We start from the raw sequence: 16,994 nt of genomic DNA, 5'->3' as shown, positions 1-16,994 counted from the left end.
CTTTTTCTCTATAATAATAAGACAGTACCGTGTACTTGATGGTAAATAAGATAAAACTGATCCTTACTAGGTGCAAAACAATCCTTTTGGGTTTATATAATGTATAAATGATATTTTAGCTGACCCCTTTTCCAGAAAACCCCAGGTCTTGAGCATTCATGGGGGGAATTCACAAAATTTGAGAAAAATATTGAAGATAGATTTGTGGGATTTTCCACCTAATTCACAAACCTCTATCTCCACTTTTGTGACTTTGTCTTTTAAGCAGACAGTTTTCAGATTTTGTCATTTTCCCGACGTTTTCTTTATGAATCTGCCTTTAGCTCTTAGTAAATCTGTCGGTGCCATCAAACCCAGCCCCACATCTACATGAGCCTTGGAATAAGGATTTTACCAGCAGGATTTTGCATTTCATATGCCATTTCACTTTGGGGGCATTTCCTGAGGGGTAATTTTAGTTTGCCCAGGGAAACTAAACATCATTTTTTCTATATTTCTGTGTAATTCCACTTCTGTAACAAGATTTAAGGGTCTAAATAACTTATTCTCTAGCCCCTACTCATTACTGGGCAGCAGCAATCCGGCCCGGGGGGAGGGGAGCGAGTAGAGCAGGAACTGACTGCCTGTGACATCGCTAAGCCCCGCCCACCCTATGCACACTCACTGCACTTTAAGTAGCTCTGCTGAAGTCTATCAGGGCCAGGGCCCCAGCCACATACTGAAGAGTGAAGAGTCTAAACCGGAAGCGGCATAAGGTCTGGGTAGGGCACAGTTTTCCAGCAGTTATGGACATAATTGAACCCAAAGGTATTAAAATAAAAGCACTTACTTCTATTTTACATTATTTTACATGGTTTAGTGCATTGTTAAAATTTATGGTATATGTCCCCTTTAAAGGGCATGTCAACCCCAAAAATAATTTTTTTGCATAATGAAAGAAAACATAATTCTAAGCAACTTTCCAATATGAAAGAATTAAAAATTTGTAGCGTTTTAAACGTTATTTGTAAATGTAATTGCTATTGAAAGCGGCATTTGCTGAACTCCTGGTTGTTACATTTTAAACAATGTTGCAAAGGTCAGTCTCCTCCAGCGAGTCAGGTCTGTCAGGCTGCTGCCTTGTGTTACACTGTTTCACCAGTCTGAGCCCCCAGGGCAGGGAATAGAAAGGGACAGGCAAGCACTGCTTGTAATAGCAATTATATATACAAATAACTCACAAACCATTACAAACTTGTAATAAATGTATATTGCAAAGCTGCTTAGAATTTTGGTTTCTTTTATTTGGCAAAAAATTATATTTTGAGTTGCCTTGTCCTTTAAAGAGGGGGCACTGCTGCTAAAACTAAAGTTTTGCCTGGGAGGCTTTAATTTTCCTTTAAATAAAAATGAATATATTCACTCAAAATGTTATTATTGCCCCATTCATTAAGCTAAAACTAGCATAACAATGCAAATGTGAGGTAAAAACTTTTTTATATAAAACATATCAATTCAACTTTTTGTTTAATCAGTGTTTTACTTGTTTATAAAATGTCAATGAGGCTTTTTGCCCTCCCCCCCCCCCGGGGCTCACTTATCAACTTTCTCAGAGAATGTTGATAAATGGAGGATTCATTCTCCCTACTTATTAAACAGTCCCCCTAGTTATATAGGTCTTGAGCAAACAGCAGGCTTCTCAGTTAGGATACACCAACTGCCACTATGTAGCAAATAAAAAACATCCTATAAGTGGGAGGAGGTAGGATAGCCTAGGGGTAGGGAGACCGCCCTGTGACGACGGGGTTGCAGGTTCAATTCCCTCCTCCGGGGTCCGCCTCGTGACTGCCCTGGGCACGGTCACATAACCTTCCAACGTAAGGATATCAGCCTTTAGAAATAGGCTGGTGGAGCGATGTCCAGATTTTTTTTCAGTGGCTGCATTTACATTTTCCACAAATCCTCTCTTTGCATTTTCAAGGGAATTGTGCTGTCTATGGCAGCTGAGAGCAACTGTCACAGGAAAAATCCGTTTCTTATCACTGGCAATAAGAAGCCAATCGATAGGTGAGCTGAGCTGCAGCACAGGGACAATGTGCAAGTGCATTTTAGGGTTATTTTTGGGAATTTGATTAGGATATATGGAAATAATCACAGAACAGAATCTACACTGGGGAGCTGATAGGAGAGTAATGGAGATATTCCCTGAGCCGTATAATAGTGCCCAGCTGGTATGTAATACAGGAGATATCCTGTGAGTGCTATCTGTTATCCCCTGCTGGTATATGGTACAGGAGATTCACCCTACTTCTATGCATTATCAGTAACTCTTCAGCCAGAATATAGTTCAGCAGGGGGTACGCTAACCATTTAGCTGTTTTGTCTAGACAACTGCCCCAGTATTGAGTATGTTGCAGGCTACACTGATTCCCAAGCCGCCACGGCTCATGTATCTAAATGGATTACTAATGAAGTCTGAGCAGCGAATTGCCTTTGCATCTTTATACAAAATGAATAATAAAGGGGTCAGGTTCCATTTGCCAAAACACTGTCCAGTCAGGGGTCGCAACACAAACTGGGCAAATGCTAAATACATTTATTTCCATTCATTCCTAATAGTGCAGGGCAGCCCTGGGTATTGCAGGGTTAAACTGAGAGCAAATTAAACACGTTGATGGGGGAATTCACAAAAGTGGTGATATTCCGACAAAGTAAAAGTGGAGATAGATTTGTGGGATTTTCCACCTAATTCACAAACCTCTATCTCCACTTTTGTGAATTTGTCTTTTAAGCAGACGGTTTTCAGATTTTGTCATTTTCCTGACATTTTTTTTATGAATCTGTCTTTAGCTCTTAGTAAATTAGTCGGTGCCATCAAACCCAGTCCCAAATCTACATGAGCCTTGGAATAAGGATTTTACCAGCAGGATTTTGCATTTCATATGCCATTTCACTTTGGGGGCATTTCCTGAGGGGTAATTTTAGTTTGCCCAGGGAAACTATACATCATTTTTTCAGGACAATCTGGGCTTTCTAATGCTGGGAACAGGTGGGGACCAATGCTGTCAGGCAGCTCTGTAGCTCAGGACATGCTATGGGGGCACAGATAAGTTGCGGAAAGTGTCAGTGAAGTGATTAAAGAGGGGGCACTGCTGCTGCTAAAACTAATAATTTGCCTGGGAGGCTTTACTTTTCCTTTTAATAAAAATGTTTACAATATATTCACTCAAAATGTTATTATTGCCTCAGTGATTAAGCTAAAACTAGCATAGCAATGCAAATGTGAGGTAAAAACTTTTTATATATAAGATATAAATTAAACTTTTTTTAATCAGTGTTTTACTTGTTTATATAATGTTAATGAGGCTTTTTGCACCTATTGTTCTAGGGTTAGACAGAAACTTGTCCCCTAACAATAGGCTGCTAATCCCCATTAATATGTTAACGATCCCCCAATGGGGCCCCTACCTTAGGTGGGAAATGGAGACTGGGTGAAACAAAACAAAACAGAAGAGCTTAGAATTGACAGAGTTACACTGAGCTTTACTCCATTTTGAAAATGTCGGGAAAAAATGTCGTCAAAACGTCGTATAAATGACAAATTCACAAAAGTGTCTGTAAACTGTCTTTTCTTAATAGGTCCCATTCCTGTATATGTTCTCCCCCATGACATTCCTAGATAAAGGGCAGCTTTGTGGAGATACCAGGTCCATAGACAGTTTCTCTCATGTTGCCTGTGGGTCTCTCCAGCTTCCTCAAAACTGGTATTGGCCTTTTGGTTGCACCTCTAATTGCCTTGATCTCTAATGCTCTCCTTACCCAGAGTATTGGTGGGCAGCCTTTTCTAGATAATCATGGTTGGGCCATAATTATTTAATTTTTTAAAATAACAGTGCTCCGGGGGTTGTTCAAAGTTCTTCTTCATTATGTCATGATTTTTTTTATGGAATACTTTTTATTTCTAAATTACACTGTTTACATAGCAAATAATTCACTCTACCATTTAAAATTGTATTCTTGAACCAATAAATGTATTTTTTTAGCTGTAATATGGGTGTGTAGGCGCCATCTCAGTGCATTGTACCTGAGTCTGAGCTTTCAGAAGGAGCCACCCTAAATTACTGGCAGGCAGTACAGAAAGTTTTGCCTTTTTACCGACTTGCTAAAATTCAGGACAGTACCAGCAGTGCTATTAGCCCATGGAGGCAATATCAGTTTGGGAAGCTGAAAACTTTAGTTGAGGTATCAGGGAGCTGCTATCTTGCTCCCTTCCCATTGTTCTGCTGATTGGCTGCTGGGAGGGGAAGGGGGTTGATATCACTCCTACTTGCAGCTCAGCAGTAAAGTGTGACTGAAGTTTATCAGAGCACAGGTCACATGGCTGTGGCATGAAGAATATTGGCTAGCCCCATGTGAAATTCCAAAATTAAATATTAAAAAAAATCTTTCAATTTCAATGCAGGATTGTGCTGGAGAAGCTCTATTAACTGATGGGTTTTGAAAAAAAAATGTTTTCCCATGACAGTATTGCTTTAAGAAACTTGCCTGCCAACCTTACCTTTAGACCCCTGGCTGCCATTCCTCTGCCTAAAAACTGTACCTGCCCGGGGTGTTTTGCAGTGAATGCCACTCGGCTATCTTCACGGAGTTCCCAGGGATGACTTGCTGGTTCCAGACCATTCCATAGGTGCAACAGAGTAACAGGTTCTACCTAGTACTGTGCAGTGTTGTGAGAGACAGGCCAGGCCACTGGGCATATAAATGAAACCATGTACAGAAAAACAAATGAAAGCACAAACAGAAGCAGCAAATGGCTAAACGCCTGTGATAAATAATATTTATTGGATGTGATGCTCCTTTAGTAATATGTATATAACCGACAAAACACTTCCATAAATACAGTTATATTGATTCAGTCAATACTCAACAGGTTCTTAACTGGGAATTATCCGAACATTCCCATTCACCACATAGGCATGAATCAAGGCTGATCTTTACAATCTGCACAAAGCCACTGTATGAGTGATCCTTTCTTTAAAGGGATACTGTCAAGATTTTTATGGGGTACTTTTATTTCTAAATTACACTGTTTACATAGCAAATAATTCACTCTACCATTTAACATGTTTAGCTGTAATATTGGTGTGTAGGCGCCATCTCAGTGCATTGTGCCTGAGTCTGAGCTTTCAGAAGGAGCCAGTGCTACACATTAGAACTGCTTTCAGGTAACCTATTGTATCTCCTACTCCCATGTAACTGGAGGAGTCCCAAGCCAGACTTGAATTTCTTACTATTGAGTGCTATTCTGATACCTACTGGGAGCTGCTATATTTATAAAGTGGGTTGCACCTGTGAAACAAAAAGAATATACAGGTGTATACTCCTTCTATAGGAGAATGCAGAACATTAAGATTAAAGGGATAGAAAACTACACGGCTATTTTGGTATTAAAATGAAGTCATAAAGTAAAATCAGAGGGGTATATTAGTTTCTTCGAGGCCTTGAACACGTTGGCGTTGGCACAACATTGCTGCCTGGTGCAACAGTCTGACTGTATGATAGAAATGCAACTATGCAACTGCCCTAGGAATGCACGCAATACAATGGCTGATGAATAAAACTGGACCCATGTTTAAGTCCTTTCATGTTAGAGTTAAAGACATTACAGAAATTCAATACAAAAAAAACATAAATGTAATTAAAAGTGACAAGCGGAACATGGTTAATGCCAGTGAATGAATATATTTCTTATAATTCCATACAAAAATATGTAATAAGTTTCTTATGAAGGACAAAAAAGGGTTAATTACTGGTGGGGGGTGCAGTAATTATAATCACTAACCGTTGGAGCCCTGGTTGCACCAGGCTGGGGGGTTCTACTGTACTGTGAATGGGCCAGTTACAAAGCATTACCATACCGCATAAAGGCTCCTGGATATGGGAAGACGGCAGCAACCATTCAGTAGAGGTAAGTGATTATAATCACTGGGGGAGACCGAACTAATTGGCACCCTGTAGTGATTAACCCCGTGCTTGCTCTTTAAAGCAGCTACCAACACAGACAAAGCAGGTGTTAATGGCGCATTATATGTGTATTTCAGCCAGCCTTTCACTACAATGGGAAAAGGGTGCAGTTCAGCCATGTTGAACCTAATGTACCATTAAAACCTGCTGTCTGTTAATTGAGTTTCCATATTGCGCCACGCTAAAGGGGCCTTCACACAGCACCCGTATCTCAGGGTGGCAATGTAACCCTGTGTGTTCCCGAACAGCAACCCCTTTAGAGTGGGAACAGGAGCCCTTTCAAAACATTATGATAAACACAAAGCACAGCATTACATAATAATAATAATACAAAATGTAGAACCGTAAGAATTTCCTTTTTGGCCCATGGCAGGAAATAAATAGAAATAATTGGCCACATGCGCGTCCATCACTTTAACCCCTTCTGCCATCTACTTGTTCTTGGCTGCCAGAGGCTTGCGGCTGATCTTTTTGGATTTGTCGTTGTTCTTCTTGGGGGGCTCGGGGTTGGCTTGCATGTGCCTCCCATACAGGCTGAAAGCAGAACAGACACAGAGTTAGAGCAGAACCCCGGGGTCTGGGGGGGGGGGGCCAAGGCAGATATTCATTGATGATACATACATAGGGAAGAAAGATGAATACGTAAAATAGAATTAATCAAATATACAACCTAAAATGCACTGAGTTGATGTTCTTGATACAATTATCTCCTCAGTTTCTGTCACAGTGATACTAAGATTTATACAGCAGCATGCCTTGAAACGCTCCCTTTAAATTAAGTTTTAGTATGATGCAGTCGTGTTCTGCAACTGGTCTTCATTTTTGCTTTTATTTTTTTAAATTACTTAGCTTTCTGTCCAGCAACTCTACAGTTTGGTACTTCAGCAGCCATTTGGTTGCTAGGGTCCAAGTTACCCTGCCAACTAGACAGAGGTGTGAATGAGAGACTGGAATATGAATAGGAAAGGGCCTTAATAGAAAGGGATAACAATAACATTGTAACATCGCAGAGCAATACATTTTTGGCTGCCGGGGTCAGCGACCCCCATTTGAAAGCTGGAAAAGAGGCAGAAGGGGAAGGGCAATAATTCAGAAACTACAAATGAAGACCAAGTGAAAAGTTGCTAATAATTCTCTAACATACTGAAAGTTAACTTAAAGGCAAAGTTAACTCCTTGAAACAATTCATCACCAGGATACCACCTTTTATAATGAAGGAAGGTTCCCCTTACACTGTATCAGTTCTTGAAGAGTGTCCATAATAAAAAAAAAACCCCTATGATACCAATAATTAATTCTATTACAGTTTAGTAAATAATATTGTGTGCAGGGATGGGACCAGAATGCTCAGGAGCTGGGGTTTTTCGGATAAGGGATAAGGGATCTTTCTATAATTTGGATCACCATACGTTGTCTATTACAAAATAATTTAAACATTAATTAAACCCAATAGGATGATTTTTCCTCCAATAAAGATTAATTATATCTTAGTTGGGATCAAATACATGTACTGTTTTATTATTACAGAGAAAAGGGAATCATTTAACCATTAAATAAACCCAATAGGGCTGTTCTGCCCCCAATAAGGGGTAATTATATCTTAGATGGGATCAAATACAGGTACTGTTTTATTATTACAGAGAAAAAGGAAATCATTTTTAAAAATGTAAATTATTTGTTTGAAATGGAGTCTATGGGAGATGGCCTTCCTGTAATTTGGAGCTTTCTGGATAACGGATCCCATACCTGTATTACATACTGCTCATGACAGCTCACATTTAATGAGAATCTCTATGTTTAACAAGTCTAAGTAGAAACCCATTAAATAAATAGAAGGAACCGATGTGATATAAAAGTTGCTGGCAGGAGTGTCAGTTTCAGGAAGAGAATGTTGAGATTAGAAATCTATTTGCTAGAAATGCAATGCTAAAGCCATGCTAAGAGAAATAAAAGCTGTGCAGTGGCTATTGCAGAGAGAGGGCTGCGCAGAAGGGGTGAGTGACAGCCCAGGGCGGTCAGAGACAGGGAGAGGCTGTCACATCCCTCCTCAGTGACTCCTACGAGATGGATTGTGGGGGCATCGGCAGCAACATGTCAGTGCCACAATGATAAGTACTAGTGATTCCATGTGTACCGACTGTTCCGCTGGGCTGGGAATGTCACATCATCCTATGGGCTAATAATATAGGGGAATGTGAGGGAAATACACTCACTCATTGCACTATTAACATATTTATTAGAGCCAAGACTTGGCACAGGGCATGGGAAGCCGCTATGTCCTATGTCTGTCTCTTAACTCTATTGTATTAACTGAAATGTTTGATTTGATATCAAGAAAAGCCAAGCAGAAATAACCTATTCAGGAGGAACAATCTGCACTTAAAGTGGAGCCTTCCAGGGGCAGTAGCCTTCACTCCCACAAGTTCAATGAATAGGAATTGTACCAAATACTTTTTGCCTATTGTTTTAATTAGGAAATATGTATTTTTTGTTATTTCTGGCACTAACAGGGCAAAATATGAAACCGAAAGTCACATTCTACTTCTTGATCCCTGCGAGCACAATCAAAACAAATCTGTGGTCTACTGAGAAGCCCTCTGTATAAAAAATCCCCCCCCAGCTGCAGGTTGATAAGCTTTAAGATAAGGAGCAGTTTATTATATGGAGGTTTCTTTGTGGACTGCTTACTTATTTTGATTGGGCTCATAGGGATCAGGAAGTGGAATCTGACTTTACTATTAGCTTTAGATTTTGCCCTGCTTAGTGTAAGCAATTGACATTCCCTAATGATAACAATAGGCAGTAGTATTTTCAGTACAAGCCTTATTTAATATGAAAATATATGCTGTTTGCCAGTAGGGTATATACTGTATTCTTATGAGATGTAATCAATGAGGGCAATTATTAACAAGTATCTATAAAGCACCAGCATATTGTACATTGTACATGAAACATACGGATTACATACTGTACAAATACTGACTAATACATGAAGAAGAGGACGCTGTTCATTTTGGCATAATTGCAATGATAAATATGAATGCTTGCATGTACCGTGCCCCAGTTCCGTATCAGACTGTTAGATATACAGTACTTGCTTTTCTGTCTGCATGGAAGATATAAATATAAATATTACAGACAAACTGTACTTTGTGCATTGCATTCATAATCTACCCTTACACGCTTTATCCGTTACACAAGTCTAGACCATGTGTTTTGGGGTTCTGTGAAGATCTGTGCCTCTGAAGATCCCCCCTGAAGCTCCCGTCTTTTCTGCTGATTCACTGCTGTTCAATATACACTCAATACACTATACTGTACATACACAAAATAATATCCATGTTGCATTACTGATTAGTAATTAATTCAGATCTACATTAGCAGCAGCACAGAAACCAGTGCAATCTGCATCAGGATTAATTACTTATGAGCCCTGTAGCATCAGTTACTATGCCAGATGTAACCTCATATGTTAAGAATTTCCCAATGACACCTAAGCTGAGCTACTTACCTGTACCCCAGAGCAAACTGAGCATGTGCAGTGCCACTGACACTCAAACAATGTCCACAGCGGCTCCCCATCTTGTTAGGCCAACTTTGAATGCATGAATCATTACTGTTATGGGGCTGCTGAACCTCTGGGTACAGTAAGATCATTATATAAAATACAGAATTTCAATTCTTCATTTTGGAATGCTTTGTTTTTTGTGTAATAAGACTGTACATTGTACTTCCTTTCAATTAAGCTGACAAGAGAGATAATAGTAGCAGAAGAGGAGAAACAGAAGGAAGGTATGCAACCGAAGGGATGACTAGTCACATGACACAATATTAATGCCGGTGCCAAGGAGAGTGGCCCGGCTTTCTGTCTCTGGTAGCCATGTACATTATGTTGATCTTTGCTTTGTGGCATCAGTTGTAATCTACTCTGTGTTATTAACTGGACTAAAGGAAAATAAATACCAACACCAACATTTCATTTCATAATCCTTTCATGTTCATCTACTGCTGCAAATCTGTCTGTGTGCATGGATCTCTATAATTTGCCTTTTATTCCCAATCTTATTAGAACCAAAGCTCTTTGCAAGGTGGCCATTCACTGGCCAAAACTGACCAATTTTAATATAATATCATTAAGCTGGGCAACCACATCAGTCATCCCTGGTCTGGCCAGTCCTACAGTCCAACAGTCATCTGATTCTCACAGGGTTTTACCTGCAACTTGATTTCCAAGGGTAAATTCCCGCATAGTTACCCCTGCATAATAAATCAGAGCTTTACAATAAGAGAAAGTAATTGTAATCTTCTCCATCACCAGTTCGGGGGGGGGGATGGCTGTAGGAGAGAGCACAGGTGGCTGAGCGTGTGCGTCAGGCTCCCTACAATGATTTTTTATTTTTTTTTGGTGGGGGGGGGGGCTGTTGTGGCTAGGTCTAGTAACCAACTAGTCAGTCCAATAAGGTGTTTGGTTCTAAACAGCTAAGCAATAAATGCTACCTGCGGATTGGTTACTGTAGGCAGCTAGACATATAGCAAGCCCATTGTGAGCCTTTATGATGGCTGCCATTGCCGACGCCCTTACAGAGGGCACAAGATGTATTTACAAGGATATAAGGAGTATTTGACAAGAGAGAGAATGAAGAAATAATGCGTGGGGCAACCAATGGTGTACTGTGTAAAAACGTACCCCCGAGGTTAAGGAGAAATCTGCAAGGAGAATATAATTGATTCAGTTACATTAACTCATCCTTTTATTTTTTTCAAAGCAAAATAAGGAAAACAATAAAAGGGGTTAGGTTGCCTTTAATCAGGTCAACATCCTTACTGTAAATAAAGACCCAGCAATGACTGAATGGGCAGCTTTGCTTGCTGGGTGTTTAGTAACTGACAGTATTTGGAATATTCTGCTCTGTTTCATCTGTGCTATTCCCCTGAGCACAAAGAGCCAATGGCACTGAGCTTCAGTACAGGAATGCCAAACCCATCTTACATGTTATGTTTTCAGCCCTAAGCACTGCCCCCCCCAACCCCAACAGCCTGGGTATCATGCAGGTCCATTAGAACTGACTGGAATATTTAGGTCTTCACTTGATGGATGACAGACAATGACTATATTGCCTTAAATGCCAGGGAGATTAAACCCCTTTAGGCTTTCTCAGCCAGTGCATATGGGTACCGTCAGGAAACCAGGATTTCCCCAGACACCTGGGACTTTCATTTGCGGAACAGCTATAGCGGAACTACAGCCTACTGCTTAGCTTTGTTGGAAACTGTTGGGGCCCATTACGCACCAATGCAGAGCTGCGCAGGAACCAAGTTACATGAGAAGAGGAATAGTTCATTTGTGAAGCTGGGAGCTACTGGAGATGTTTCTATTCCATCACAGACAAAGGCATTAATATATATTACAATTTATCATTATAGAAACAGGTGCAAGATGAATAATTTACTCAGTTTAAATAAACACAAATGCAACTCAATGCAAAAGTATCCATCATATTATATAATAATCTACACTACTCATTTGTTATTTATCTTGCAACTCAGATTGTAAAATCTACGGGGCAGGGACCTCCTTCCTACTGTGTCTCATACCACATGGCACTTATATATATATACATATATGTATTTATTGTATTTATTTATTATATCACTCGTCCTCCCTGTGTGTAATTTTGTATTCTGTAAGACTGTACAGCGCTGTGTACCCTTGTGGCGCTTTATAAATAAAGTTATATATACATACATACATACAGCCCTACTGCCCCCCAGTGGCTGATTTCCTTCTTTGCCATATGCCAGTGGCTTGTACTTGACATTAACTCCAGGTTAATGTCAAAACAATTTTGGTTTAATGTTTAAATGTATTCCTGATGCTCTAAATTAAGGAAGGACCCCTTATCTGAAGACTCCCAGATGGCAAACATTCCACATAACTGATTTCATCCCAGTATTTATAGTGCATTTCACCTACAGTATAAAGGATCACCACCATGTAGAATTAAATGTGGCTGCATAGTAAATTGATGGGCTCTGTCTCAACACAACACTTTTTTTCTCCATATAATGAATACTGTCGTATAGCGGTTTGGAATTTATACCCCATACTTGTGATTTGCAATTTGTGACTGTTGGAGTATGTGCCAAAAGACCCAGAGAGTCCCACAGAGACAAAGGACAATCATTAGCAGTGTGCCTATCACCTAATAGCTTTGGAGCAAACTAGCAATGCACATTTATGGGATAATGTAATAGCAGGACCTAACTTACCACCAGTTCTTTTTGCAACCAATCAGAAAGAAGTTATTTGTTGGCATGCTTATATTACCCCAGTAAAGAAGTTAAGCTTTTACCCTGAAACACACAACTCTTGCCAGGGAAGCACTCACTACAGTGTTTATTATTAAGTGGCACTGACTGATGTTGATGCTTGGGATAGTCATTTGCCCTTGTTACTATGATAATGAAAATTAACCCTAACCCTGGTCTGACTGACCAATCGGGATACCAGAAAAAATCCCAGTGGGCCCCAGGTACCTCAGTCCGAAAGTGCAATGCAACCTTAAACTTGAGTGCAGAACTACATCATTGGCAGGCAAACAGTTAAACCATGTCATACCAATATTATTTATATTTACCCTATATACCCTATTCAATATGCCAACAACTCAATCAGCTACAGTGACATCAAAAAGGAATTACAGCGAGACCTCAAACTTACACTCCCCGATTTTAAGTTTTACACAGAATTTCTGTGGTCCCATGCATGGTGCATTTCCTAGATATTACACCATCCTTTCTGATCCCCTAAAAATGTAAAATGGGGGTTCTATTGCATTCATTCCTTAATATTTAATTAGGCCAAAATGTATATATATATATATATATATATATATATATATACATGGGCCAATTGTTGTATTTGTTGACTCATGTTTTTCTGGAGAGAAAATGATATAGTGGCTGTGGGGTTCATCACCAAGTGCGACAGACAATTTCCCGGACCTGCTGACAAGTGCAGATTCAGCAGTGATTAGGGCTGAATGGATCTGACTGGTTAGGCACGGCAGGGTTATTGCTAGAATAAAAATAAATATTGGAATACAGTAAGTGATTAGGCATGTCTCCCTCGCAGCGAGCGGCCTGTGCCCACAAGTGCAATATCCAGCAGAATTAGGAGGGAATCTCCGCTAGTGCACAACAGAATGAGGCTCACAGCTGAAGCACAGGGGTTATTTCTTAACAAAGCACCTGCAGTTTCTGCTTAAAAGTGAGCAACACAGGGCTGGGCTCCGCCGCTGCCCCACTGCAGGTAACAAATGAGAGCGCCGGGCTCGCTATAGCCAACTAACAATATCATGCGCGAGCGACGCTCATTAAACTTTATCTTCCTGTCGGCTCTAATGGCGCCTTTACTTAATAAAAATTCCCAGAGCAATTGCAGGAATATTAGGCCAAGTCTTTGCCTATGTATCAGGTGGTCTAAGCTGTCACCGGCAAAGCTTATAGTTCATGAGGTGCATCCTCTGGGGAGCGCAGTGAATTTAGCTTCCACATAATAAATGCAGAAGGAATCAATAACGCCAGCCCGGCACATTACTTAACCATTTAAGCAAATAGGCGATTCTTTCAAATTAAACGACGTTGTGCTTAATGCTGTAATGTACCCCCATGTGAGATTTCCAAGCATTCAGTGAAATAAAAACTCTGCAGCCAGGGGAATTTGACTTTAGGAAAGCAAAGCAGCCCACGGCCGGGATCAGAAAGGGATTTCAGTCAAAGGAACGCAGTGAAGCGAGGCGGAAAATGCAAATATAGGGGAAGCGCTAACTAATTTGTGTTTATAGGAAATTGGAGTAAATATATCAGATAGAGGATAAAATGATTCTTCGCTCATTTTGATTAATATTAATACAGGGCGGGCACATTGATTGGCTTTGTTCTGCATCTCAGGAGCCCACTCACCCTATACAGTAGCACACTAGATACTACCTTTCTAGAATACACTTTGGGGTGTATTTATTAACATTCCAAACAAATTGTTTGTCTCTAGGACTAGACATTGCAATGAAGGGAATATGAGAATTTGGAGCGATGACCACAGCAATTAGCCAATGTAGTCATTGATTCAACAGAAAAATCAAGCCTGCCCCATTGACATCTGGCCAATTGGCAAGTGCAGAGACCCTCGTTGCCCCATTACACCCAACATCAGCTCCAGTTACAGCAGTGGTGGCCTCTGTGACACAGGTCTGTAATGGGCGTCTGCATGGCCTGTAGAAAAGTCTTACTATCCCTTTAAACTATATCACCATGAATTGACATTTCTCATTCTCTGCAAGTTCTGCAGAGTAGAAAAGTAAGATAAACCCTCTACAGTGTGTCCCTTTGTAGAATATAGTTACCATCTTCAAACAAAAGTACACTGTCCCTCTCTTACTTGAAAGACAACTTGTCAGACTTGGCCTTTGTTCTTGCGGGACATGTTAGATCTTGAGCCTTAATGTGAATAAGAAATTCTAGCATGGGGCTGCTGTGCCTCGCAACATTACAGAGCAGGAACAAAGATCATTGTTAGGCCCTGACGGAAAATCTTTGGATCATAATTAGAACGTTTATAAATAATCCTAAAATCTATCCCCACCATTCAATTAGGCTTGAATGTGACCACTGGGAGAAATGTGTATCCAGAGAATGCATGTAACTCCTTCCTTACATCTAAGCACCCCCAATACACCCAATGCCCCCCTAATACACCCAATGCACCTTATACCCTAATGCACTAGACCTGGAGCAAATCTTAGCTTTTATTAAATATATATATATATACACATTTTACGCCCAAGGTGCCTTCGCACACTCCTCACAATTGTTCTTTGTCCAACCGTGATCATTTATCTTCCTTGAGACCCCAGTATATAAGTGAAGAACAAAGACCATGTAGTTTTTTATGGGCCACTGATGAACTATATGCGGTGTTTTGGGTGAAATGTAGTCTGCTGCCATGAAACAAACATCTTATTGTTTCCAACAGCATTTGAGCACAAAAAACATTACTACATAACCATTGTACATAAACTTACCCCCAGAGTTAGCCCTTTTCTCTTTAGGCTACGGTACATGGGTGAGTTTTATTCATTTATGCCGCAAGATGTAAAATCATGAAAAAGGGAGATTATATTAACATAGATGTCTGTGTGGCCTTTTATGTGATACATAGTTAGAAACTTGGCCACCCTCGTAAATGATTAATGAAATAAAAAACATGGCGGCTTGTGTCTGTTTTTTGCACCTTGCCCCATGGGTGCATGGCCAAATCATGCAGATCTTTGCTTTACAAAATAACGTGTACTTCTATGATGAATACAGGGCTAGTTGTGTTTGGCAGCACTGTATTCATGAGGAGCAGTAGGCAGTAAGAAAAGGGCTGTCTTGCAACCGCCAGCACTGAGCTCTGCACCTTCTGCTGGATTCTGAATCTGTTGTGGGGTTCAGAGGGCAGGAAGGCCCTAGGGCACAAGTACTATTTGAATGAGAATTAAGGGGAGTGATTTTTTGCTTCTTACTGTTCTAGCACTTGTCCAGGGGCCTTCTTAAACGGCCACTCGGCTGACAGTTGATATGCGACTCTTATGAATAAACATAGATATGGAGAGATGAAACTCTCTGGGCAATATAACCTCTGGCATAACTTTAGTGAACATTCACAGAAAAGGGAATCCTATGCCCAGTTATAAAAAGGTAGCATTTCCTTTCATTGTACCTATATACTAACATTTACATTCATCAAGGGCTATTTGTTCAAAAACACTCCAGCAACCCACTATTTTACGTGTTACTTTTAATGAATATAGACATATTAGATACTGCTTGAAGCCACAGGGGCATTCAGTGTCAACATGAATAGCAGGTATTATGACAGTGCCATGATTAGTTATTCTGCTAGTAAAGTTAAAATTAGCTTAACAGAGAGCTTTGCATGTTCCTCACTAATTAGAATTCTAACGTAGCATCATTCTCTGCTTTGTCTGCATAATGGCAAACTCTGGAGCAATGCGCTGTCAATTTAAGATGAACATTTGTAATTAATTTCACTTACTGTGAGATGCTGAGATTGTCCTGGAGTCAGTAAAGGGGGGACCTGCTGCTAGTTAGGGGCAAGTCCCAGGAGGGCTGTGTGACCTCTCCCTTAGTACTGCTGAGATACTTAAGCTTTGTTACTGCTGCATCCTCGAGTGGTAAGGATCCATCTATTGGCTAATTTATTGGTTAATGTTTGGTTTCTTGTTATTGGTTAATCTTTGGTTCTTGTTATTAACTTTCTATTGGGTTATTGGGTTACACGGACTATAAAGAATTACAGATACTTTTAGGGAAATGCTTTCAATTAAGGTAATAAAAATCCAGTTCCCTGTATTCTGCATAGCATATGGAACACAGTTGCTACATTCATACATGCACACACACACACACAATAATATCATGCACCTGATATAAACCATGTATATATCCCCCTGCAGTAATGCACAATGACTAAAGTTACACTGGACTTTAGCTCCAACCTTTACACCCAAGGTTATGTCCACAAGTAGTGACAGTCTACATTTTGCCTCCTAACTCCAAAATGGTATTTGGACCAGTTCCTGGATCCAGTAGATTTGTACTATGTCCAGATAATGACAGATTTAAATGGCCTGCGTACTTCATGTGCCAGCAAACACTACTTACTTCTCCCAAACAGTATTTTCACATTGGAGCACTGTAGTCCAGGTGTAAGATCAAAGGATGCACGTGTGTGTGATCTTAGGGGGGCAGGGGTCGGTGGTGCAGGATGATAAATATGGCCCCGCTCCCAAGTCATTACTGAACAAACTGAATAAAAGTAGAGACCCAACTACAGAAGCCTGTGGGACCCCACTAACAATCCCACTTCAAGTAGAGAATTTACCATTGACAACCAACCTCTGGGTGGTCTCTATCCATGTACAAAC

At 40.3% G+C, this 16,994-nt stretch overlaps 1 protein-coding gene across 5 annotated transcripts in view; it reads right to left on the bottom strand.

The window, feature by feature from the left end:
* Positions 1–4,788: 4,788 nt before the first annotated feature.
* The window catches only part of rsu1 (Ras suppressor protein 1), an 87,392-nt gene continuing 75,186 nt past the window's right edge, over positions 4,789–16,994 (bottom strand). For 3 of the 5 annotated variants that reach the window (XM_012964631.3, XM_012964634.3, XM_012964630.3), the window contains exon 9: positions 4,801–6,537. In XM_012964631.3, coding sequence (XP_012820085.1) covers positions 6,435–6,537 — 103 coding nt within the window. In that variant the 3' untranslated portion in view covers positions 4,801–6,434. 5 annotated transcript variants of the gene reach the window in all.

The sequence above is a fragment of the Xenopus tropicalis genome, chromosome 6, assembly GCF_000004195.4.
Source record: "Xenopus tropicalis strain Nigerian chromosome 6, UCB_Xtro_10.0, whole genome shotgun sequence".
Taxonomy (NCBI): Eukaryota; Metazoa; Chordata; class Amphibia; order Anura; family Pipidae; genus Xenopus; species Xenopus tropicalis.
The sequence above is the reverse complement of the archived record's forward strand: the minus strand, read 5'-3'. Positions and strand labels throughout refer to the sequence as shown.